This window comes from Dermacentor andersoni, chromosome 3 (genome assembly GCF_023375885.2).
Source record: "Dermacentor andersoni chromosome 3, qqDerAnde1_hic_scaffold, whole genome shotgun sequence".
Lineage (NCBI taxonomy): Eukaryota > Metazoa > Arthropoda > Arachnida > Ixodida > Ixodidae > Dermacentor > Dermacentor andersoni.
In genome coordinates, this window is record NC_092816.1 from 215269317 (window position 1) to 215297310 (window position 27994).

The window sequence follows — 27994 nt, forward strand, 5'->3', positions numbered from 1 at the left end:
ATTATACACCACAGTGCCCCACACAAACACAATGCCACAAGGATTGCAGACACCTCGTAGGGCAGATAATTCAGATAATTGCGGAAGACCAGAAGAGGCTGGCCGAGGCAGTGGAGGGTCTGCGGGCTGACACAGCACATGCATGTATACGCTTTAATTGCAAACCATTCTGAAACCACACAAAGTGCTTGGCTTTGACGACATAAGACAAGGCCTTCATACAGCTTGGGGGCTTCATGGTTATTTCTGAAAGAGGCCTTGTGTTAGCCTTCATTGCTCTTTTGCTGTTAACTTATCGGTTTATTCACGTGTAACGTTTACTAGGGTAACAGGAATTTCACATATAGTAATGCAGAGAATGTTCAGAATCTAGAAACGCATCACTTTGGGCAACCTGACGTATGGGGCAAGTAATGCAAGCCTATTTGTTGTGCTTGCAAATGAACATCAATGTCTTTACTATCCAAAGGAGGCGGAACAGGCAATTGGTGACTGTGTAGCGGGGCGATTGGCAGAATTTGAAAGGAATAGACTGAATAACGAATACGTTCTTCTAGAATTGCATTAACATGAAGTATACCTTGAGAAGTACCAGCAGGAAAACAAAAAAAATGAAATATCTTTCATTACATACGCTTATGTCGCATAGTACAAGATGTGGAAATGTTATGTAGGGTAAATGGCAGTAATTATAGGTCCCGCATTCCTATTAATTTTGAAGAGACGAGCAAAATTAGTCAACGGAAAAACAAATCAACTTATATACAGTCAGGGAGAGAGCAGATTATATCGTTCTCTTCCCAAATAATTGCGCACCTATACATAGAACAGAAATATGGAAAGAGTGAGATGACGCTGAAGTTGATTTAATAAATAGAACATCACAATACTACGAATATAATATTTAAGGAGGATTTAAGGCACCAGAGCAAGAAGTAGACAACTTTTCTGAAGTAACAAAGCATGTGATAAATGAACATGAAGCCGTGTAGCCTCAGAATTAAAACAGAACTCACGAAGCTGGCAGAGCTGATGGACAGAAAGATTATTAGGGATAATCAAACTACACCATTGGAAGGAGTAAGGAAACAGTAATGAATTCAAGCAGCATATAATCTGCGAGAAGAAACTTGGCACAGGAAAGATTGAGATGTACGCACTGAAAGACAATTAGGGCAATTCAATATTGTGCAAAACATTCACCAAGGTGATTTCCAAGAAAGTCAGCCCAACACTTCATTCAAACCAACCCAGACAGACACAGCCTCCAGGTATCAGCTTTCTATAATGGACCACATTTGTGTCATCAATCAGGTAATTGAAAAGTCTGCAGAGCACAAGAAATTTTTACATGGCTTCATTTATAGCAAAAAGGCATTTCGATTAATTAGATACACATACAGTCATAAACGCTGTACATCATAAAGCACAAGAAGCACCATACCCTGGGAAATGTCGAGACTGTGCAGCTATATTATTTCACCACTAGCAAAGTGGAATAGCAATAAAAAAGGGGTTAGGCGAAGACACAAAATCACCCAGGTGCTATTCACTTAGGCGGACCACACTTAGGCGGACCTAGAGTGAATATTGGAAGTTTGAATAATATGGAAAAGATAAAGGTAACCTTCACTAACTTGGTGAGAAAACAGAAATTCACGAGTGGCATTCAGCCAGCAGAATCTATGGAAGAATATCTTTAGCCAGATGAAATATCAATAGCAGGTACCGATATAAAGCGGAAACTTATACAAAAATTTCATGGGCTGAACAGTATATGGAAGGCATTACCGAATCGTGATAGCCACGTTACCAATATCATTGAAAAATGTTTAGAATCATTGAATTCTACCAGTTATGCAATATGGGACATAAACTTGGAGGTTAACAAAGAAACTTGAGAAGTCGAGGACTGTGCGAAAGCGAAGTAACAAAAACTGCTGGAGATAGCATTATAGAGGAAGACAATGGCGTAGTTAACCGTGGCAAGTGATATGCTAGTCAGATTAACAAAAAAAGTGGAGTCGGCGGGCAGGCCATGCTTATCTTCAATCACTTGTTGCCAAGTCAGGACATGTGATTATATAAGCGTGACAGAATGGATGTCAAGGAGAGAGAAATGCAGCCGAGGATGGTAGAAAATTGTGTAATGGGACAAAAATATGATGTTTGCAGGCATAGAATGCAATCAGCTCGCAAAAGACGGGGTAGTAGGGAAAGGCATTTGTTTGGAAGTGAGCAAAAATAGGTGTGTGGTGCTGAGAGTAGACACTCGTGAAGGTGCGGGGACACCTCAGCTGCTGGCACGCTAATCAACATGAGAATTTGCTCTGAAAAAGACAACCCCAGTTATGAAAATTAAAGCAACTTTGTCTTGACACATTGTTTTATTATGCATACTACAATTAAGGCTTCCACAGTTAAGGGAGTTTAATACCAATAGTGCAACGAGAATTTTTCTTTGTAAATAATGGTTTATATACGATCGGTTCATTGCAACAGTCCACTTCCTTTTGCAGCAAAACATTGCGCTGCTCGAGGCACTCAACCACCTGGTGGCAGCAGGCGAGCACCAGGCACGTGCTCTTGAGAGTGTGGCAGAGATCCAGAGGGCTGCCCTGCAACAGCATATCGGCGCCCTCACTCCTCTCCAGTCGAGCCCCAGAAGACACCTTATAAAGGAGCTTTCAGTTTATTATTTTGTTTATTATTCAAGAACATGAATAAAAATTGGCTGAAGGCTTAGCTTGGATAAGCCTAAAAGATTGCGAAAGCAATACCTTTGGCTGCGTCTTGGTTCGGCTGATGGTGTGGACATGGTTGCCCTTTGTTAAACTTATGGCTATACATCATCCGACATAGCGCAAGGCAGCGTGCCGACCACTGCCAGGAGCCGTGCTGTAGCCCCATTTATCCTCCTAGCATGATGTCACACCAGCGAGCGCCCTCTCTCGGTAGCGCCGCAGCAGCGGCGCGCAAGGCTTCGCCTCCACCTTCGATGCCGCGAGCTGGGGCCCCGTCTCTCGGTCTGGCGTGACGTCACACCAGCGAGCGCCCTCCCTCGGTAGCGCCGCAGCAGCGGCTTGCAAGGCTTCGCCTCCACCGTCGATACCGCGAGCTGGGGCCCCGTCTCTCGGTCTGGCGTGACGTCACACGGTCACGTGACGCGCAGCTGTGTAATGAGGCGTCACGACCACCGATGGGCCGAAAGTGCCAGCAGTATTGCTTTGGCAATAAAATTATTGCAGTAAACATTGTGCTGTGCGTATTAGGACACTTGTAACATGCATTTGGTGTCTCTTCAAAATGGGCAAAAACGTAAGACAACCTGTGCCATTTTTGGACCATATAAATGAAAAATACACTAATGCAGCATACACGTCATTGTGCTGTTTTGTTCTTTCTATGTGCAAGAATACAGTGCGTGTTGATTAGCCACAAGATTAATAATTTTTTTTAAATTATGGGGTTTTACCTGCCAAAACCAGTTTCTGATTATGAGGCACACTGTAGTGGAGGACTACGGAAATTTTGACCACCCGGGGTTCGTTAACGTGCACCTAAATCTAAGTACACGGGTGTTTTCGCATTTCTCCCCCATCGAAATCGGTCACCGTGGCCCGGATTCAATCCCGCGACCTCGTGCTCAGCAGCCCAACACCATAGCCACTGAGCAACCGCGGCGGACAAGATGAACGATGTTTGTAATTCACAATGAAAAGACAGGAAACACAGCAACAGCTTAAAAGGAAGCTGAAGAGTCTGTCGAATTCAATAAGACGCTCATATACGGATGCGGGAACCTTATAAACCATGTAGGTAAAATTTGGGTTTTTTTTTCAATTAGGAGCGACGTAATCGTCGGTTGAAATTGCGCTGTAGCTCCGCCCCCCGTCGAATGCCGCGCGCTGCAGCTGACGCTGACAATGCGAGCGGAGACCGGAAACCGCGGTGTTGTGACGTCAACTCTAGTGTTTCGTTCTTTCGCAGCGTCCGCGACCGTGCCTGACCGCGCTTGTTTCTGCGTGCGCGCCATCGTAATCTGCTTCGATCGACCCTGCATTCCTTTGTTGGTGCGTCTGCGTGTATGTAGAGTGGTAGTCAACGTGCGTGGTATTCAACGTGAGTGGTAATCAACGTGAGTGGTAGTCAACGTGGTAGTCAACAGATGAAGGTCACTACACGTACTGCATGAACCGGGAAGCTTTTCACGCGTTTAAACCGTCTTAGTAGATTGCCGACAGCTTTGGACAGCGCACAAATGCCGACGATCGCATCCCCGCTTACGTTCCACGAGGAGGCATGCAGGAACACAACACTACAGTTGTTTGACCGGAAACGAGCTCACTATATCGGCGAAAGATCGGCGAGATCACTAGATCGCTTTGCAAAAAACATACTCACCAAAGAGCATTTCCAACACGAGGAGATCCCAAGACTTTGCTTTCGTTCGCGTCGAAAGCACTGCTCGCACCAGCATCGTTTGCTTCTTCGAGAGGCCGGCTCTTCGCAATCGCCTCGCACATGTAGGGAGTAACGCCGAACTCCTCATAAAAACGCAGTCTCTAAATTTTCCATTACCGTCTCAGAAAAACAGCACCAAACTACCTGGCACCACGCTTCATGTGTAGCGGCAGCGGTCGGTTACTAGTGTTGACGTCACGAGGCGCTCAACCAATCACAGGCGGAAACGACACGCGCGAGCTGGGCGTGTCCGCTGCTGCACTTTTCGTCGAAATAAAATATATTTGCGCTTTCTTTCGCTCAATTTCGATACGATATTCGAATTCGGAGGGTTGAAAACCATTATGCACAGATGTTCACTCATTTTTTCTTGAAAACCTTTCAGCTTCCCTTTAATAATGCTATCACCTATAGACTGTGCATATGAATGCAACACAACCTGATTGAAACGTGCCATTACATGCATGTTCGATACCACATATTCTTTAAGAATGTCATATATTTGCATGTACTTATTTTCACACAGCTTGAACCCTTGTATAGCTCACTTGTGATGTGTCCGTTTCATAGGCCAAATAATCGCACACTTTGTCCTTTTCTGTTGTACGAAAAGCACCATCCTCTATAGTCGTATACAACTTGAGAAGACAGGAGAGGCATCGCCCTGGTGATCAAAGCGCAGCAGCTGATTGCCTCCACGTTTGAAGAAATAGCTCCTCTCCAACGAGCGGGTATAGTGCGTCCGGCGGCCCGACGTCAGTCCTGAGTGCGTGCCCATTGGTGCAGGCTTGTGTTCACCTGCCTTTGAAGTGCAGATTCCGCGGCCTCCTAAAGTTGTATTCTACTATAGAATCACGTAATACCTTGCACCGGTTGCATAGACTTTAGCAACTTGATAGCACACAATGATCAGGATGAAAAATCTATAAACGCATCCAAGCAAAGCTCACTGGCCACACTTCCATTATGAGCGGCTGTAAAAAGGTCTCGCCAAATATTCCCATGACATCCTTGAAAAAGAGGTGGTGTTTGGCACTTCTTTAGAATGAAAAACATATTACAGTGAATGTTGTGTACCACGCCAAAACAAACTGAGCTTGGTTATCTGCACAGCATGTAATAGAAGCTTGTGCTTCACATAGGAAACAAACAGCTCTGTCCAGTACTATTGTTGAGTACAGTGTGGCGCCTATCGTATCAACAGTGTCAATATACAAATTACACTTTTCAAAGGCCATTCATTTCACCATTATTTTTCTATGAAGGTTCTTTCAATCAATGCTTGTATTACATGAGCAGGTGGATTAGAAAGCAAAGCTTTGTTTGCGAACCTTCAGACATCCATAATTGTGTGGCAAGGCAGTGGCATGCTGTCGAATAGCTCAAACTTCCTCGGTCTCGCAACAAAGAAGCCCAATGCTCCATTTGAAGTTGGATCGCGCAACAATTGGACGGCACACAAAGAAGAGTAACAAACACAGCAGAGCGTTCTGCTGTGTGTATTTATCTTCTTTGTGTCCCGTCGAATTGTTGTGCTATTCAACTTCAAGCTTCTATACCAATACAACCAGTCTTCAACCTCACCAATGCTCTAGTTATTAGGCCACAATGGCACACACCTTTGAAATGTGCCAACACAAATTAGCTCTACAAGAAATCACCACAAGCGTTAAATTTACAGCACAGGTGTATGCACGTGCCATATTCTTTACGACTAAACTCACAGGAATCAAGGGGGCCAGCATTAATCAGCCTTACTGTTGCCGTTACCATCACCATCACGACATCAATGGAAAGACAGTGCCATGTTTCAGCAAAGGGAGTGCCACAGGGGAGGACGTGACAGCGAGGCTTACAAAATAGCAGTTACAAGCCATGTTCAATGCCAAAATATGCTGCCTGTCGCTCATCCTGCTTTGGCATTGCGGCAAGCTTTTACAAATTTGAGCATATCACGTTTTGTGTAATCATTGCTCTAAAGCTGCACAAAAGGTATACTCGCTCTGCAATTTTCTTTTTTACCATGGCGGGTTAAAGACCCACTTTTCATTGACATCTGCACCACACTTATCCCGATATGTAATTTTGCCTTGGTAGTTCATGACATCTTCACGCACACCGAGTTCTGCAGAGCATTGGATGTGCATCGTTTTATTGCTTAAGAATTAGATCCCCATTATAAGACGAAAATATATGACTTGTCTATCCACAATAACGCTGCCCCTCCCTCCCCCCCCCCAAAAAAACACTGAACCTCTGGCACATGCATCAACAGTGAACAGAGCAAACACCCTGAACTATTTCCTTCATGCAAGCCAGCACGCAAAGATTCTCAATGCATTTTCATTTCGCCACAAATGCATCGGCACAACCGGCTTGGCGGAATGTCCGCATCTTGCGCTGCAACGAATTGTGCAATGCCTCGCTGTTTCATAGTGCGGCCGATAGATGACGCATGACAAAAATTCAGCATGGTTCATACTAAGTAAGTTCACCAATGAAGAACCCCAAGTTCTTCATGAGATTAGCATTCATAGGGTGCTTCACGCAATTTGTGATATCCATTTATCTATATATGCTTAATTAACACCTTTCCCAAGAAAGTGAGCCATTTCGAAGGCGCCCTGACAGACAAATAGAACAATCGCCAAAAAGTCAGGAACCCAGCAAAAAAGTCAGTACAATAGGCAGCCGCATGTGAGATGTCGGTAAAACAAAATTTAAGTCGGCTACACAGAAGTGACACATTTGGCAATATGGCGTGTCTAGACATTGCTTCAATGCTAATCACAGTAACACTGACATTGAAGTCGCCTTAATTCCTACGTGCGTTCCATCGACACACCCAACTACGCTCGTAATGTTCCCACGAATTAGGAAGCATTCCTTTATATATGCCCGCTCAGCAGCAGTCTTCGGGAAAGCTAGCTACCGCTTACGCACTGCCGCATCTATAAGCGCGTCAGATACATTTCCGACACAGCGCCTCACAGTACTTGGATGACGTCCAATGTAATACTCGGCGCCGACGCTTCCCTGAAGACTCCCAGTCCCGTAGAAACGGAGGGCGCCGAGGACTTGCTCTTTGACGTTCAGCGAATGAAGTCCGCCACGCTGTCTCCGCAGACGAGAGTCTTCGCCTAGCTCGTCACACAGCCAGCGCACTGATGTCTTCCACAGGTTAAAACGACGCTGAAACTCTACGTCGGTCATGTACGTCAACGGGTCCAGACGGTCGTACTGACGTTTGCTGCAGCTCGATGCAATGACACAGGCTGCTGCTGCCGCCGCCATGTTCCCGAGTTGAACTCGGAGGGGGTTTCACGATGTACGAGTTTAGCACGAGTTCACCTGTCAATCAAAACCAGAGGTCACGCCCCGCGCGAGGCGTGTAACCCTTGTGCGAGCACCCACCACGGTTGGGCCACGTCCAACTATTTTTCGGCAACAGCGACGCGGTGCCGAGCTGAGAGGCATTAACAATCTCGACCGCCGACACAAAACACGCACAACGGACTGCCATCAGGGATGTACTGAGCACCACAATCAAAAACAAAGCGTTGACTGTCGCTTGCTTATGCATATATCTTCTCGGGCTGAAATGGCCCCACAACAGGGTTTCATTGCCGGCATTGTGGCGACGTAGCGCACAGTAAATAATTATCGGCACGTCACTGTAGCTGCTTGCAAGGCGTCGATGCAGCGAGGGGGACCACGATGCTGATGAGTGCGTATCGCAGCAGTCTTTTGAGATGGCTGCTCTGTCATCGGTGATGAATCGGAGCCAGAGTGTCGCAAACAGGATCAGCGTCCGAGAATCGCTCGCTTTTGTAGACCCAGTGCGATGACACTTTTTTATCACAAGCACTGCGCACTCAACATTTCCAACACCTTCCTCCATTCGAAGTCTCCTTTCATAACTGCACACAAGAGCCATGATCTGCCAAAATGCCATTGCTGCGATGTCGTCACGATATCCATCTGAGATCGCCGTTGGCTCCAGCAGAGGTAATCCGCAAGCACCTCGGAGTGCACAACACACTCAAATACTGCGTACATACGCTCAGAGGCACCTTCACTGGGCAAGCGATGACAAGCGATGAATTGTGTCGCTGGGAAGCACGCACTTCGTCGCAGTGGCTCGCAGAGGCTTCGCCCACAAAGATAAACTGGTACATTTTCACTGTACTGCGTCACTACCGACCCTAAAATAATGTACCGCCCTTTTGCAGCTACAGCTGTTGCTCGCGTATCTATGACTAGTGTGTCGTTTATATTTGGTAGACCAGGGGCCTTAAAAGCCTAGTGAAGCACCTGCGATGAACAGCCGTACCGCGGCGCTGCGTTTCCATTCCCCTAATAGATAAAGAATGGTCATGACTGACTTTATTGGATGGATGTACGTTATGAGCGTCCGCTTTGGAACGGGGCGGTGGGTTGCGTCGCCAAGCTCTTGCTACACTCCAAGAACAGTTTACACCCATTGGAGTGCCCCTTCTGCCACACAACGATATTCGTCATCTGCCTTGATGCGGTGATGCCCGGTACTTTCCAGTAACGAACGGCATGCGCGTTATCAGCATGATAGCAGGCCGACAGCTCCCCTGGCCTTTCTTCTACCAACATTTCGCTCCGGATGCATATTCCTGGGAACAGGCTTGACGTGATACCGATTACGGACCTTCATGGGAATACCGACATGAAGCTGCGAAATCTTCTCCTGAGGAACACCTAACTCTCTCAGAATCTGCCGACCCGTGCTAGCCGTAGAGAGACGCACCATCTGCGTCCTCTCCTGAGCCTCAGCTATCTCATCCAAGGTATTATGAATTCCCAGCTGGAGAAGTCGGTCGGTGCTGGTGCACATTGGCACTCCCAACACTTTCTTCGTGATCTTCCTAATTTGCGTGTCAAGCTTGTCCTTCTCCGATGGTTTCCACTTGTGCATGGCCGCCACATAAGTAAAGTGACACAATGCAAATGCGTGCGTAAGTCTAATGAGACTATCCTCCTTGAACCCCGTCTGCCTGTTCGTCACGCTCTTCACTAGGCGTACCGCATTTTCTGTCTTGGCAATGATCTTCTGGATCGTCAGCGTGTTGGCGCCGTTCGATTCAATAATCATCCCCAGAACCCTGATCTTATCAACACTAGGTATGACATCGCCATTTCATGTACGGAGCTGAATGCTCAGCTGGTCCACGGGGATCCATCCCCTTGGCTTGTGTCTCCTTCTAGTGGGACTGTACAGCAACAGCTCCGACTTGGAGGGGGAGCACCTTAACCCCGTCGGGTCCAAATAATTCTCAATTACATCTACTGCCTCCTGCAGAACACTTTCGATATAGCCCTCACTACCACCGGGACACCATATGGTCACGTCATCTGCATACATGGTGTGCCTAATCCCCTCAATCTCCAAGAGCTTCTTGGTCAATCCGACCATGGCCAGATTGAACAATGTGGGCGAGATGACGGCCCCTTGAGGAGTGCCCCTGTCTCCAAGATTGAACATCTTTGACTCCAGCTCCGCAACCTTCAATGTAGCCTTCCTACCTGACAGGAAGGACCTGACATAGTCATGAAAGCGCGCGCCGAGGCCAAGATCCGAAATGGACTTAAGAATATAAGAGTGCCGAACGTTGTCAAAAGCCTTCTCCAGGTCCAGCCCTAGGATGGCCTTAACGCCCCTTCCATCTCCATCAATGACCTGATGCTTGATGAGCTTCTTTGCGTCTTGAGTCGACAGCCCGGCCCTAAAACCAATCGTAGTGTGGGGGTAGACCTGGTTCTCCTCAAGGTACCTTGTAAGCCAATTAAGCACCGCATGCTCGGCTACCTTGCCCACACACGAAGTGAGCGAAATAGGCCTTAAGTTATCTATGCCCGGGACTTTGCCAGCCTTGGGAATCAGCACCGTGAGAGCTGTCTTCCAGTGCTCCGGAACCACCCCGTCTCTCCACATAGCGTTAACCTCCCCGGTAAGGTAGTTGATTGACCTATCGTCCAGATTTTTCAAAAGCTTGTTCGAAATCCCGTCCGCTCCGGGAGCCGACTTGCTCTTAAGGTTATGCAAAACCGTGCGTACCTCTTCCACAGAAAATTCCTCATCTAGGGAAAAGTTGTCCTCTCCCGTGTAGGCCTGCTCCGTCAGAAAAGCATCCGGGTCCGCAACAGGAAGGTATTTGTTGGCCAGCTTTTCAACCAGCTCTTCCTCCGAGGCAGACCCCACTGCTTCGTGTACAGCTCTAGCAAGGACGTGCCCCTGACTAACCCTCGTATTGGAGTCGTTCAGCAAATGCTTAAGCAAGCCCCACGACCTCCCGTTGCGCACCTGCTCGTCCACCGAGTTGCATACCTCATCCCACTGTTGCCTAGACAAAAGATTACAGTGCTCCTCAATCAGCTTATTCAGCTCGGAAATCTTTTTACGCAGTCTGCGATTAAGCCTCTGCCCCTTCCACCTAGCCAACATAGACCGCTTGGCTTCAATCAGATGGGCCAGCCTGCTATCAATACTATCCACCTCCAAATCCGTAGTGATCTCCTTCGTAGCCTCCTTTACATCCTCCCTCACCTGGGTGACCCAATCCTCCAGGGACGGCCGGTACAGGCCTTCGAATTCCTTCCCCCTTTCTCCTCTCTCCTCCCGGATCATCCGAAACTTATCCCAGTCTATAAACCTTAACGCTCTAGGGCGCCTACCCTCAACCTCAAAAACAACTTGGTTAATATAATGATCACTACCTAGGTCTTCGGCTAGATTGTACCAACTAGGCTTGGCTGCGTTCTTTACAAAGCAGAGGTCAGGGGTAGTATCCCTACAAGTCGACGTCCCTATACGTGTCGGAAAGGCAGGGTCAGTGACCAGCGTAAGGTCAAACTCCGCAGCGTTCTGCCAAAGGTCTCTCCCTTTTACTGTGTCATGCTTGTAACCCCACACATGATACGGAGCATTAAAATCCCCAGCCACGATCAGCGGATGGTCCCCGGCAAGCTTAGAAGCCTTCTGCAGAAGCAGCTTGAATCTCTGCACCCTGTCCCTCGGGGCACTATACACGTTCAGAATAAACACGCTTTTCTTGTTCACCCGGTTAGGAATCACCTCAATCATGACATATTCCAGGGAACTTAAAGGAGTGGAGGACTCCGGGAATTTCGACCACCTGGGGATCTTTAACGTGCACCTAAATCTAAGTACACGGGTGTTTTCGCATTTCGTCCCCGTCGAAATGTGGCCGCCGTGGTCGGGATTCGATCCCGTGACCTCGTGCTCAGCAACCCAACACCATAGCCACTGAGCAACCACGGTGGGTGAAAAATCAAAAGAACAGTTAAACCAACCTTTAAGGATGAAGTTTTTATGGCGGTACGCGAAGGCTCGTTATTGTTCAACCCTGCAGCGGTTACTTCCAAAAGAGCGTAGATATTTAGTAAGCATAATTTTTTCATCTGCTTAGCCTCCGAAAAAGTAAGAGTCCCTAGTCCAGCAACGCTGAGCAGTGAGAGTTATGTCGATAGCCCGCCTCGCAAATTGCGAAAGCCGCCCATCTTTCTGATTTCACAGGAATGAGCGTTAACTGTGGTTAACCACTTACATTCTGATCTTTTCAGTCATTTTTAAACTAAAAAGCTGGTACAATAAGTACGCGTTGTTGTACAGACACTTCTTATATTTGTGCTACGTTTTTCCCGAACACCTGCGTCATTGCTGGCTGGCCCCCGTCGTCATTCTTCTGTCGACAGACGAGCCGATACAACCGATCGAAAATGAAGGTGAAGGCCGCGCTACTCTTCTGCTCACTACAAACGAAGACTTATCTGCACATTGTAAGTCAGGAAAAACATATAATAACCAAAAGTATATAGCATTAGAATGCTAATAAAGAGACCAGCAACCGCGTACACTAGTAGAAGGTCACATGATGGGCCTCTTATACAGCTTCATGTTTTTGCTGCGTGGGGCACCAAAGGTCATTTGTCGCGACTTTTAGTAATGAATTCAAAATATAAATCGACGTTTAATGAGAAAAGCACGGCTCGATTTAGCCACTACGATAGGGAGTCATTCCATCAGCAGGGCTATATCGGATACAGGATACATGTTCAGGATACATGTTCTGAGGCGTTGTCTGTCCCTTTAAGCTGTAATAAAGATGTGCCTCTTACCCTACCCCAAGCAAATTGCCTCCAATTTCAAGCGGGGCAACAAGTGTTATGCTACCGTGGTAAGCCGCGCTAGGCTGACTCGCTGAACCGCACGCTAGGTTAAGTCCCCATTTTCGCGTCATTGGAAATAAAACCTAATTACTTTGAAATCTCGCTTTCTCGCAAGGAATCTATGTAGTAAGAAAACATCCCAGTTCTACGGAACATCTTTACTTATGAGAATGAATGTTTCTGAGTAAAAGTTTGCATAGGCGTATTTCTTTCTGCTTGTGGCAATGTGGGCACCTTATTTCGCTTTATAATATCTTAATGGAACCCATAAGCCGCGTTAACCGCGGACAGAGTTTCCCTCACACGTTGGGGGAAAGGTAACGTCACGCGAGCAGCGAGTGCCATGGGAACCATAATGAATATCATGAACTGGGTAGTAGTTGCCTCCTCCTATTTGTTGAGCAGCTGTGTTTGGTATTACTTACCTTGAGGATATAGATTCGTTTTATCTTCTTTTGAACTCTGGCAAAGATCCATTCAAAGCTGTTGACGAAGGCGTACAGCATCCAATATCCCAGCCACTTCTGCTGGAGGTCGACAGATTGTCTGTCCATGGCTCTAAGGCTGTCGATAAAAACAAAAACAATATTTATGTCACCTACTAAAGGCTAACTCAACACATGCACTACCTGTCGAACTTTCCGGTGCAACAAATACACGCAGGACAAAAGCATTTGTGTTTATTTCATGTAAGTGCGCCAAGTTATATACTTAAGCACGGTTGAATTATTGTTTGACAAACTCTTGATCCTACGCCCTACTTATGCTTCGTTAGGTCCTGTACTTAATTGCGATGATCACCATTGTATATTTTTTTCACGTAAAGCTCTGTTTCGCACTTCGTGACAACGCGAAAATTGAAACCCAGGTCCGTCTAAAGAAATTATGCGTATCCCACGCACTGTAGAAATATATTTCTATGAAGCTTTCTGTGATGTTTCCTTTGATTGACGATCTTTAACGGTAATGTAGACGGCGAATGTTTCATTTCTTAAGCGTTTACACTAAGACAACAGTGGTGAGTTGATGTTAAACATTACCTTATGTGCACCGCTGATGTTTGTCTGCGTGTCACAGAACACACACGGAGAGGTGTTTGCTTGAGGCGTTGTTGTGCACCATGTTTCATGACCTCGGTGTGGGCTGACCACTGCCATCAACTCGCATACCACATCACGTCGTGGCACAAATATCAAACTTTATTTGAATTATGGGGCAGTACGTGTCAAAACCACAATGGGATTATGGGGCACGCCGTGGTGGCGGACTCCGGACTGATTTTGACACCATGGCGTACTTTAACGCATTACTGAATCTAAGTGCTGAATCATTCTTTATTTCGTCACCATTGAAATACGAATGCGGCGGTCGGGATCAAACCCGCGACATCGAGCAATGTCATAGCCGCAATGCTACCGCGACGGGCACAGAAGTGCTCATTTCACGTTTCACCACTTGCGTAGTGTCGCCTGCACTCTACGGTGTGCTTTAATAAGGCTCTGGCCACTCGCACCTGCCGGAGAGTTTATTTTTTCTTTTTTTGCGTATAGATAAACTTGTGTCGTGGCAGTATAACGTTATTGAGCTCTTTCGGCATGCATATGACATCACTCTGCCAAATGTTCTTTGCTGAGGATCCGTTTTAGCGGCATCTTGAACTGTCCCCTGCAGGCAGCCGCGATTTTATACAAGCCACCATAAGCTAAGTAAGGGAAAGCGGACCTATTGCAGACGCCGGCACATACTTCTTCATCTGGTTATCTATTTTAGTTGCATTGGCTTGGCCCCATCAAAACCCTTTTCACTTGTGCGTGCTCCTCGGCTCTTGTCAGCCAATTAGATAAGAAAAACCGCTCAATACAGGCAATGCTTTCGTTTGGAAAGCAAACAAAAGCGACCTCCTATAAACGGGGCAATGCCACGGGTCACCGCCCAATGCTTATGTTGGCAGTTACATAAATTTGACGCAAGGAGCTTGGAAAATAAAAACATATTGGAAGAGTGTTACGTTATAGGGCCCCTTGTGTCATTTTGTTCAACAACAATGTTTCAGAAAATTTTGTGTCAGGTCAGTCCTATGGGCGAAAAATCATAAACGTACGGCAAGTTAACGGTTATGTCACTGTGCAACGTTTTAAACAAACAACAAAGCGGAGTACTTATTTGACTGCAGTATTAGTTAGGAGTGCTGTCTGGTTTCACACTGCCATATTACCGACATTGGTGTTATGAATAATACGTAAACGTCGTGGTTGTCATATACATCTACGATAAGAGCACGTTCCCCTTAAGCCCAGACCTGCTATAATAAGGCATGTAGCAAAAATAAAATTCTGCTGATTTACGTGCGAAAACTACTATCTGAACATGAGGCTCGCTGTAGTGAGGGACTTTTCTGGAAATTTGGACTCACTGGTGGTCTTTAACGTGCACCCACTGCACGGCACGAGGGCGTTCTTGCATCCCCCCCCCCTCCGATTGAGGTAACCGCTGCCGAGATTTCATCCCGTGACCTCGTGCTTAGCAGCGAAATTGAATCACCGCTGCGCCATATATGGGTACACAATGCGCAGCTCATCGCACCGTAACGTATTGCGAGAAATTTCCGGAAAGGAGGCTCAGCACAACGCCAGACAACCCAAAACTCACGTTAAAAAAAACGGCCCTTCCTATTACTCTGTGCGCGTTATTCATTCACCCAAAATGCAGTCGGTGTGGCTGATCAAGAACACCATCACGAATTAGCAAAACTGCATATGCATTGCAGGGGTATCTGCGCGCTACCGTTAATTCTGATTTCAAATCGTTAAAATCGCCAATCACCAGAAAAAAATGTTTATTTAGAACGTGAACAACTCCTCATCGTGTTTTGTCATCAATCAGAAGCCCTTTTCGCAATGCTTTCGTTTTTCTTAACAAATTTAGCTATGCATGACATCACGACACTCAATCAGAGAGCCAGTACAGGATACAGTGGCAGCCATGCAGCGCAATTTGCAACTGGCGCAGGTTATCGCAGGCGGCACACGCGGCTGCGATTACCGCTGCCGCGGTGGCGCCGCAATAAGGGTGCACGAACAAATATACCACACTCGGCGAAATTGCCATATACGATGTTCTTGCCAACCCGCGTTGGTCGCTACGAAGAAACTGCCACAAATCAGTCACTTTCACGTTTTCAGTTACCTTCCACAAAGAGCGTGTAGCAACGGATTTGCCAGTGCTGCGTCATCCTCGCTTTGATGCCGCATGCTTCCGAGCTGCATTACGCTTGGCAATATTGCACTCGGGTGCACCTTGTAAAATCGCAGCCACTGGGATCAATGCAATTCCGGTGGCAAGTCAGTCAGCAGGCGCCTCGGAAAATGAGAGGCCGATGACATCTTGTTGGGATTACCGTTATAGCTGTCGTAGTTGCCATGCAGGCTCAAAAAGAACCCCAACACTGGGGCGCAATAACGTAAAACTATTCCAAACATTTCTATTCCAATTCTGCAATCAGTCCTCCGCGATTGGTCAAAAACTTTTTTGGACCCCCCCCCCTTCACCTATCTGTCACGCCACGTCACGAAAACCACGATAGCTCCCCATCTGATATCACGTGTACACAGTGATTATGCATGATATGACCGAACAAAAGCAAAATGGTTATTTCGGAATTGACGCCTTTTCGCCATTAGCCCTCGGCTATAGGTCAAAAGCTTGCGGGCTCCTACCACTTCCCCTGCCTGTCGCGCGACGTCACAAAACAGCAAAAACTCATGCGTCAGTGACGTGTACGCGTGAAAGATTTATTAATGTGCCGAACAAAATTGAATTTTCTTCTGAATGGCCGAAGGCTGCACCCGTTCCGAAAGGAATAAAAGACGGCTGCCACCGATCGCTCAGGCACTGGCTACTCGCACCTGCCGGAGAACTTGGGTTTATTTGCCTATAACAGAACATTTTGTGTGGCCGTGTAATGTTTGCGAGCACTTTCGGCACGTTTATTATTAATTACGACCTCGTTCTGCCAACTTTTCTTTGCTGAGGTTGTGTTTTAGCGTCATTCTTAAGCTTCCGTTGGATGCCGCCGCGATTTTCGACCAGCCACTCAAGCTAAGTAAGGGAAAGCCGAAGAATCGCAGAGGCCGGCACAACCCTCTAAATGCATTTATTAATTTTCAGTGCAATGGCTCGGCCTCCCCATCGGGTCTCTCTCCACTTGAGCATGCCCCTCGCCTCTTGCCAGCACAATTAGATAAGACAAGGAGCTCAGTGTAGGCAATGTTGTTCGTTTTTCAAGCAAACAAAAGTGACTCCCTATGGACGAGGAGAGCATTTGATTTATCTGTTCAGACAACCCTGAGGGTGACCGCCCGACGGTTGCGTTGGCCGTTACGCAAATTTGACGTCGGAAGAATGGAATAAAAACATAATGGAATATTATTACATTATAGGGCCCCAGATTAGCGCGCTTCCGGGATAACCGATTACCGAAGTGATAGCGAATGCTAAGGAACATTTTTGGGACACAACGGTGGACAGGCACCTAGCGCTGATAATGGGCTGAGTGTTGGACGAACTGCAAGGAAGGGGACAGAAAACGTGAAGCTAATAGCCAAAGGAGCTACCGACCTGAGGAATCTTTCGCTGAAAGTGCAAGTCGCAGTGCGCATCGTGGCAGAGGTCGAAAGGCGGGGGCATGCAAAAGAAAGGGCAGTGCTTGCAGTACACAATTTGGACAATAGCTACGTCAATTGATTTTATAGTCATTGACATCTACCGCGGACTGCACCGAACTTGCCGCAAAGGCGCCTTTTCTGCATGACGGGATGCATTTTCGCGATATTGTAGCAACACTGGTTGGATGTCAAGTCAATTTGCGGTATGACGAATGCATTTTTTTAAGCGTGTCCCGAGGGAAGCCCCAAACAAGATTAGGTATTGATTGTAGCAACGCACTAAGCAAGTAGCAGAATTTGACCACCAAGACGTATGACGCAAGAAGGATAAGTGTAGAGATGGTAAAATTTGTTACATTAGCATACAGATTGGTGGCAAGCAGGAAAACTGGCTGGAGGGGCCCGGTCCCCCCCGCCTTCCACATAAAGTAATATAACCAGAGTTCTGTCACTTACAAAATTTTTGGTGTCTTTTGATTTCCCTCTATCTTTTCCCTTAATATCGTATTGTTGCTAAAGACTTACTGCACCATTATTGGTGCGGACGTGCATGGCTTTTAATTTATACTTTCGCTTTATTTCTACAAATCCTGACAGTAGGAGGACAAGCGCATTGAAAGTACCACTGGCGGCTGCTTCGTCAGCATTTTCGCACTTCAATAATTTTTTACAGCGAAGGTGTTAGCCTCCCGGTGGTCCGCATTTTTTGGGTCCGTTCGTGAACAAAATTTATCATCATCATCATTGACGCATACCACTCAAAGCAAAAAAATATAATAAATGGATCATCACCCTCGTAATGCGGAGGCTACAAGCGCTCCGCAAAGTGAAGCGAGCAGTGCATACATTCATTGGAATCACGCATACAACGTACAAAACAGGGTACGTTTCAATAAAAAACAAGGTAAAAACAAGCATCTATCATCATCAGTAATGGCTCATACTCCCGCAAGCAATGGCTCATAGACCTGTAAGCAAGCGAAAACTACAGTGGCTCATACCCACGTAGGGCCGAGGCTATAAGCGCTCAACGAAGTGAAGGTTAGGAGGACAAATGAAGCATATAGAGTGCTAAAAAGCGGGCTCGTCCTGTGCTACTGGCGCTTAGCGGAGAGACAAGAACTAGGAGTCGCATTCCTGATTGATAAGGACATAGCTGGTAACATACAGCAATTCTATAGCATTAACGAGAGGGTGGCAGGTCTTGTTGTGAAACCTAATCACAGGTACAAATTGAAGGTCGTACAGGCCTACGCCCCTACATCCAGTCATGATGACCAGGAAGTCGACAGCTTCTATAAAGACGTGGATTCGGCGATGAGTAAACTCAAAACAAAATACACTATACAAATGGCCGACTTTAATGCCAGGGTAGGAAAGAAGCAGGCTGGAGACAAGTCAGTGGGGAAATATGGCATAGGTTTTAGGAATAGCAGAGGAGAGTTATTAGTAGAGTTTGCAGAACGGAATAATATGCGGGTAATGAATACCTTCTTCCGCAAGCGGGATAACCGAAAGTGAGCGTAGAGGAGCCTGAATGGCGCCAGGATGTGATGCCAGGGTCTCCGCTAACCCCGACATCGTACAAGATGTGGACGTGCTCGGCAAGGTGTGCTGCAGTGACCATAGGATGGTAAGAACTCGAATTAACCTAGAATGAGGAGGGAACGTAAGAAACTGGTATATTAGAAGCCGATCAATGAATCAGCGGTAAGAAGGAAAATAGAGTAATTCTGGATCAAGCTACAGAACAGATATTCGGCTTTAACTCAGGAAGAGGACCTTAATGTTGAAGCAATGAATGACTATCTTATGGGCATCATTACGGAACGTGCAATAGAAGCTGGTGGTAACTTCGTAAAACATGATACCAGTAAGCTATCGCAGGAGACGAAACATCTGATCAAGACACGCCAATGTAGGAAAACCTCTAACCCTATAGCTAGAATAGAACTGGCAGAACTTTCCAAGTTAATCAACAAGCGCAAGACAGCTGACATAAAGAAATATAATGTGGAGAGCCGCCAGTCTCATTACTAATATGGACGAGATAGTTTAAGTGGCTGAGGAGTTCTATAGAGATTTATACAGTACCAGTGGCACCCAGGATGATAATGGAACACAGAATAGTCTAGAGGAATTCGACATCCCACAAGTAACGCTGGATGAAGTAAAGAGAGCCTTGGGAACTATGCACAGGGGGAAGGCAGCTGGGCAGGACCACGTAACAGGAGATTTGTTGAAGGATGGTGAACAGATTGTTTTAGAAAAACTGGCCACCCTGTATACGCAATGGCTCATAACCTCGAGCGTACCGGAATCTTGAAAGAGCGCCACCAAAATTCTAATCCATTAGATAGGGGACGCAAAAGACTTGAAAAATTATCGACTGGTCAGCTTACTGTCCGCTGGCTACAAAGTACTATATCGCAATTAGAATCAGGAACACCTTAGACTTCTGTCAACCAAAGCAACAGGCAGGATTTTTGTAAAGGCTACTGAAGTATAGACCGTATTCACACTATCAGTCAGGTGATCGAGAAATGTGCGGAATATACCCACCATTATATATAGCTTTCATTGATTACGAAAAAGCGTTTGATTCAGTCGAAACCTCAGCAGTCATGGAGGCATTCGTAATCGGAGTGTAGACGAGCGGTATGTAAAAACACTGAACGATATCTATAGCGGCTCCAAAGCCACCGTAGTCCTCCGTAAAGAAAGCAACAAAATCCCAATAAAGAAATGCGTCAGGTAGGGAGATACGATCTCTCTAATGCTATTCACAGCGTGTTTACAAGAGGTATTCAGAGACGTGGACTGGGAAGAATTGGGGATAAGGGTTAATGGCGAATACATTAGTAACTTGCGATTCGCTGATGATATTGCCTTGCTTAGTAACTCAGGGGACCAATTGCAATGCATGCTCACCGACCTGGAGGGACAAAGCAGAAGGGTGTGTCTAAAAATTAATCTGCAGAAAACTAAAGTAATGTTTAAAAGTCTCGAAGAGAGCAGCAATTTACGATAGGTAGCGAGGCACTGGCAGTGGTAAGGGAATAAATCTACTTATGACAGGCAGTGACCATAGATCCGGATCATGAGACTGAAATAATCAGAATAAGAATGGGCTGGGGTGCGTTTGCAGGCATTCTCAAATCATGAACAGCAGGTTGCCACTATCCCTCAAGAGAGAAGTATATAAAATCTGTGTCTTACCGGTACTTACGTATGGGGCAGAAACCTGGAGGCTTACGAAAATGGTTCTGCTTAAATTGAGGACGACGCAACGAGCTATGGAAAGAAGAATGATGGGTGTAACGTTAAGGGATAAGAAAATAGCAGACTGGGTGAGGGAACAAACGCGAGTAAATGACATCTTAGTTGAAATCAAGAAAAAGAAATGGGCATGGGCAGGACATGTAATGGGGAGTGAAGATAACCGGTGGTAATTAAGGGTTACGGACTGGATTCCAAGGGAAGGGAAGCGTAGCAGGGGCCGGCAGAAAGTTAGGCGGGCGGACGAGATTAAGAAATTTGCAGGGACAACTAGGCCATAATTAGCACATAGCCGGGGTAATTGGAGAAGTAGGGGAGAGGCCTTTGCCCTGCAGTGGGCGTAACCGGCTGACGATGATGATGAAATAAAGCGAGCAATGCATACATTCATTGGAATCAACCCTACAACGTACAAAACAACGCACGTTTCCATAAAGGACAAGGTGAAAACAAGCATCTATGATCCTCAACAATGGCTCATACTTCCGTGAACAATGGCTCATAGCCCCGTAAACAAGAGCAAAATGCAATGGCTGATACCCACGTAGGGCCGAGGCTATAAGCGCTCAGCGAAGTGAAGCGAACAGTGCAAACATTCATTGGATTCACGCATAAAACATACAAAACAATGGATGTTTGAATAAAGAACAAGGTAAAAACAAGCATCCGAACTCTGAATAAAGCATTGCTTGCCACCCTCAGCGTTGTAGTAGTGATTTTGCAACAGCTTCGCTGGACATCACTTTTGCGGGGCTGGGATGGCGAGAGAGAGAGAGAGAGCAGTACCTTTTATTTAGGTAGCTCGCCGATTGGTGGGGGGAACAGCCCTGCCTAGATGGCTGCCGGAAGAGCTTGTGCTGTGCGGGCATTCTGGACACACTGGACGGCCATGAGTTGGTCTTCAGTGGCAGAGCTCAACAGCACTGCTTGGAACAGCACTGCAGTGCACGGCCCACTGCTTACCATCTTTAATTTTTTGGCCCCGAGGGCAGGCCCAGATGTATACGCCCTCTCTTGATAAAATTTACTTTTGCGAGAATATTGTTGTGGATGATAGTGATGGTGAAATGCGAAAACACCCGTGTACTTAGATTTAGGTGCGCGTTAAAGAACCCCAGGTGGTCAAAATTGCCAGAGTCCTGCACTACGGCGTGCCTCATAATCAGAAAGTGGTTTTGGCACGTAAAACCCCATAATTTAATTTTTTTAATGATAGTGATTATAAGTCACCCGACTAGGTTAGGTATTCGTTTGACGGAGGCAGCATGCCACCACCTGCTGCTTATAAAGTGATGGGTGTGCGGAGGAAAACTCACCGTCCCCAATCTGTAATCTCCATGTAGCCAACCATAGCAGCATTGAAAGCTTCGCTTACATCGATGTCCACAGTGCGTGGGTTCTGCATAATTTCTTTAACGAAACGCTCTTCTGCGCATTCAAGTGCAAAGAAACTGGAACGCCCATGTATTTCGTCCTACAGCTGTGAAAAATGTATCTCAAAACAGTTGCGATACTGGAAATTAATTTATTCGGATACGTCTCGCCACCTCAGTGCCTACAATTCGTAAATTGCAATATGGGTATTAAATTCACTAATTAAGAAATAAATATGTGAATTTTCGTTTTTAGTCCATTATGTGTAATATTGGTCGTTAGATAAAATCTGGCCAGTAAGACAAAGAGTTCCTTCAAAGCAATTATTAATCTTTGCATGCCCCAAGGCAAGCAGCATATTTTATGAAGAATTTCTTTAAAAACGCAAGTTCTTTGAAATAAGAATGTTATTTGTTGAATTTCTTCGTACGGATGTTTTGGGAGAGAGCTCAAGTTGCTTAAATTTATATTTTGAGGAAAGTATTTTAACGCTGGTTGTGATCAATGGTTACAGCTACATTTTGTGTGGGTATCGATAGTTATAGCCCTATGTTGCCCTTCCAGTTTCTATTGAGATTTTATGCACTTATTAGGTTCCACCCTTGAAATGCGTTAACTCTAAAGGAGGGAAAGAATGCACGACAAACTACCAGTTTTTCAGCAAAAATAAGAAGAACAGGAGAAATTCCAGCTTCCCGAAACAGTGACAAGTGCCTGGAGAGTTTTGCCGGAGACTCGCCAATAAGAAGCCCAGGTCCACTTATACTAGGAACTACAGTAGAAGCTCAGTGACACAATCGCATCTGGTATGAATTTCGGGATAATACAAATTTTTCAAAAGTCACCACCTAATTTCATTATCTCCCAATGGGCTAAATATTGGGTACCTCATTTTGAGTGCCATCTTCAGTGCCTGATGACAATTCAAAACTTTTCTATCTTTGCGTCTGTAAAATGGGAACATACGCAGTAGCTTCGCCACCACGCATAAAAGTAAACAGATTCCCTTATGTGGTTGCGCACATTACGGGCTCATCTACGTCACGCAGAAGCTAGGATGCAGCAACGAAAGAAACCCTAGACAACCAGGAAGATCTTGAAATGTCAGCCCCGCAACACGTGACGTGTTCAGCCTGCTGCTATCAAAATGGGCACAAAGCAAGCGTTCCAGTGATACAAATTTGTGTCAGTCAACAGGAGCGCTTCCTGCACCCCACGTTACGGTACTAACGAATTGCAACTCCAGTTCTCCCTTTTCACACTCGCTGTTGCTTTTATTTCTGCACGGAGACGTGCGGTTCTGCAGCCATCTGGAAATGCAGTCTGTCATATTCACGGTGATGCCAAGATGACGGTGCTGTGTCCGCAGGAAAACACGCTTGTGGGATCAGTGGCCTTGAAGCCTGATTTTCTTCCAAATTTCGAAGGGAACACGCTAAAAAGTGAAATTTTGTCAATTTCTTATCAGTATCTTTGCCAAATATTTCACGGTGAGATAAAGGAAGGGTTTGGGTTTTTGTCAAAGAAATAATAATTCAAGATTGAAAATTTTGACAAAGTCGGCAGTTTCATTGCCTCTTAACCTTCCAACTTTTTGAAACATTTTTGCACAAATATCGAGTAATATGAATGTTTTAATATGAATAGTGCCCTACATCTGCAAGCTTGGAGTCACGCCTGACACCGGCGAGAGATGCCGAGAGCGAGTGGGGCTATACCAACCTAGGTACAACCAAATTAGGAAAGCTCACTAAGCTTGAACAATGACACTCCCCCTCACCAGAACAGGAATTGACCTCCATGGTGCAGTATTCGGCCCCAACCTCCCTGATAATATCTACAATTAACCAACGGCCCTCAGTCCCCAGGAGCTGCGGAGCGCCAGACCAAGGCGGCGGTCAGACCTGTAACGCAGCAGAGGGTGCTAAGAATATCTGTGCCCAGACAGGCCGCCATTGGAAACTGACCCTGTCAACCTTTAAAAGCCGACCTCTGTCGAGTGAGGCTAGCTTAGCAGCACTCTTTGAGGAACTATCAGACGTTGTTTGCGATCTCATGCGCCTTAGTGAAATGTTGCAAGGGTCAGTGTCCATTGGCGGCCTGTGCGGACCCAGAGATTCTTAGCACCCTCTGCTGCGTTACAGGTCTGACCGCCGCCTTGGTCAGGTGCTCCGCAGCTGCTGAGAACTGAGGGCCATTGGTTAATAGAAGCAATCATCAAGGAGGTTGTGGCTGAATACTGCAACAGGGAGGCCAATTCCTCTACTGGTAAGGGAGTGTCTATGTTCGGCTTAGTGGGCCTTCCTAATTTGATTGTACCTAGATTACAATAGCCCCACTTGCTCTCGGCATCCTTCGCCGGTGCCAGGCGTCACTCCAAGCCTGCATATGTACTGCAATGAAAAAAAAACGGGGGGGGGGGGCTGAACTTCCGGCTACCGCAACCGAGCATTCGACATAGCTCAGTAAGATAATCCCGCAGGCGACTAGGCTGCGTGGTCACCGAAATTTCATTTGATTTGAATTGGAAAAAGAGCGCACTGTAATTGAATTATCATGTCATCCATGACGCGGTATGTCTACCCTTCTGAACAATTTCGCGTAGTTTCATGCTTAAACTGTGAAGACAGAAAAACAATCAAAGATGGAGGAGATATGGTGCTAAAATAACTGGCGGGTCTGTATATCGACTGCAAGGGTCCCAGAAAACTGGAAGAATGCAAATATTATACCAATCCACAAAAAGGGAGACGCCAAAGAACTGAGAAATTATAGGCTCATTAGCTTACTCCCAATATTATATAAAATATTTACCAGAATAATCTCCTATAGAACAAGTCCAACACTCGATTTAGTCAACCAAGAGAACAGGCTGGCTTCAGGAAGGGATGCGCTAGAATGGGTCATATCCGTGTCATTAATCAGGTTATCAAGAAATCCACAGAGTACGATAAGCCTGTTTATGTGGCTTTCCTAGATAACGAAAAACCATTTGATTTAGTAGAGATTGCAGCATTCATAGATACATTGCGTAATCAAGGAGTACAGACTGCATACGTAAATACACTGGAAAATATCTACAGAGATTCCACAGCCACCTTAATTCTGCACGAGAAAAGTAGGAAGATATCTCTAAAGAAATAGGTAAGACAAGGAGACAAAATCTCTCCGATGGTTTTGACTGCGTGCTTGGAAGAAGTATCCAAGCTATTAAACTCGGAAGGTTTAGGAGTAAGGATTGACGGCAAATACCTCACCAACCTTCGGTTTGCCAATGACATTGTTCTATTCAGCAACACTACAGACGAGTTAAAACGAATGATCGAGGACCTTTACTGGCAGAGTGTAAGAGTGGAGTGGAAGATTAATATGCAGAAGACAAAGATAAGGATGAACAATCGGACAAGGGAGCAAGATTTCAGGATCGCAAGTCAGCCTCTAGAGTCGGTGAACAAGTACGTTTCCCTAGGACAACTAAACACAGGGAACCCTGACTATGAGAAGGAAATTCACAGAATAAAAATGGGTTGTAACGGATACGGCATACATCATGCGCTTCTGACTCGAAGCTTACCGTTATCATTGAAAAGGATGGAATACAATCAGTGCATTTTACCTGTGCTGACATATGTGGCAAAGACTTGCAGACTTACGAAGGAGCTTGAGAGCAATTTAAGGACCGCGCAAAGAGCGATGGAACGAAGAATGCTAGGCATAACTTTAGCAGACAGAAAGAAAGCGGTTTGGATCAGGGGCAAACCCGTACAGACGATATTCTAACTGACATTAAGATAAAGAAATGGCGCTGGACAGGTCATGTGATGCCCTGATTAGATAAGCGTTGGACCATTAGGGGGACAGAATGGGTACCAAGAGAACGGAAACCGGAATCTAGGACGACAGAAGACAAGGCGGACCAGTACATTTCCTCGCCAGATGAGTTTTCGTCAATAACTTCACTATTTCTGACACCAAGACAAGGTGAAGCGGTGAAATCAGGAAATTTTCGGGTGCTATTTGGAATCAGTTGGCGCAGGACAGGGGTTGTAGGAGCTCGCAGGAAGAGACCATCGTCCTGTAGTGGACTTAAAATAGGCAGATGATGACGCTGCTGCTACTGCTTCTGATGATGATGATGATGATGATGTGTAATATCAGTAATGTCTGCCTCTTCTACTAATACAGCTCAAGGACAAATTATATGTTATTTGCCACAGGCGATTGTTAAACATCGTAAAACTTAAAATATTCACCGTATAAATATATTTCCGGCGCAACCAAGAGTGGCCCCAGCCGGAAGAAGGCGATTTGATATGTAGAGGTTGAATCACTCTTGACAGCTATCTTGTTTATGCGCCGTTGCCTCTCGTGTAAATATTGTAAATACATCTTTATATCTACCTTCTGCAACGTAACGAATTCGGGAGAAGCGCGGGGTACCCGGGAGGAACAACAACGGAGGTCAACAGCGGTCGTCATTTCAGACTGCACAATAAGATGGACGAAACAGGACCCAACATGGCACGGCCCACATCAACGCCTACTACCTCGACGGTTGTGCCTGCATAGCCGCGGTATCCAGGAACGTTCTGCGGCAACAACCACTTCGACATAGAAGACTGGATCGCCACGTATGAGCTTGTAATTGCCCACAATGAATGGCATTCCACGATTATGTTGGCTAACTTGGTCTTCTACCTACGAGGCATGGCGAAGGTTTTGGTATGGCAACCACGACGAAGAGCTTAACAACTGGGACACGTGCAAACAGAAGCTGAGGAACTTGTACGTCCGTCCTGCCGGATGGAAGAGCACAGCTAAGAAAGATCTAGCGACCGGCGCCCAGGTGTCCAAATAAGCATGTTTCTCTTACATCCAGGGCATGCTGACTCTGCGCCGTAGGGCCAACAGCGTTATGGCTGTACCAGACGAGGTTGGGCATAAACTAAAGGGGATCGCTGACGATGCTCTTAACCTCCTCATGTGCGAAAATTGTTAAACAGTTCAGCTGTGCTCCTGCCGCGGAGTGGGTATGGCAGGGGCACAGCGACCATGCCGTTCATGAATCCTTTCTTATTTTTCGTTCAGGCCGTGCTCTTCATCTACCCGACACCCCCTACCACCGAGACATGCTGTGGCCTTTCTGCGGCTCACATGACGGAATACTGTATCTTCAGGCCGACCATTCCATGGAGATGCGACATCAGTGGCATGCTCCCGGACATGCGCACATGGGCACCGTTACTTGCAGGGTTTTCCTCGCCATCATCGGTTACGTCACAGTTTTGGCAGCATAAAAGTCCAGCCCCTTCGCGGATTCCGGACAGTGGGCGCGGCAGGGGCACAGCGACAACGCCGCTCACGAATCCTTTCCGTTTTTCGTTCACGTGCGAGCCAATTGCCCAGCGTAAAATCTATCGCAGCGACAATGTTTGCCTCTTGCTTCTGCCATGCCCACGGTCATTGAAGGATATGCTTACTACGATTTACCATTGGTTTTTGAACCTACTGCCTACCTCTGGTGACGTAGAGACTAACCCGCGACCGTCTACTGCAGAGCTGCTTCAGACCCGAATCGATGATGTTCGTGAACGTGTTCGTGTTCGTGAACGGCAAGGTCCGCTGCACTGACCATAGGATGGTAAGAACTCGAATTAGCTTAAACTTGAGGAGGGAACGGAAGAAACTCCTACATAAGAAGCCATTCAATGAGTTACCGGTAAGAGACAAACTAGAGGAATTCCGGATCAAGCTACAGAACAGGTATTCGGCATTAACTCAGGAAGAGGACCTTAGTGTTGAAGCAATGAAAGACAATCTTATTGGCATCATTAAGGAGTGTGCAATAGAAGCTGGTGGTAACTTCGTAAGACATGATACCAGTAAGCTATCGCAGGAGACGAAACATCTGATCAAGAAACGCCAATGTAGGAAAACCTCTAACCCTACAGCTAGAATAGAACTGGCAGAACTTTCCAAGTTAATCAACAAGC

General features: G+C 46.3%; 1 protein-coding gene across 1 annotated transcript in view; it reads right to left on the minus strand.

The window, feature by feature from the left end:
• Positions 1–27994, minus strand: part of LOC126535853 (receptor expression-enhancing protein 5-like) — a 182022-nt gene that overhangs the window by 111964 nt on the left and 42064 nt on the right. Inside the window, exon 3 of the mRNA XM_055073120.2 lies at positions 13110–13248. Within this exon, the coding sequence (XP_054929095.2) occupies positions 13110–13248 (139 nt within the window). The remainder of the gene's footprint in view (positions 1–13109; positions 13249–27994) is intronic.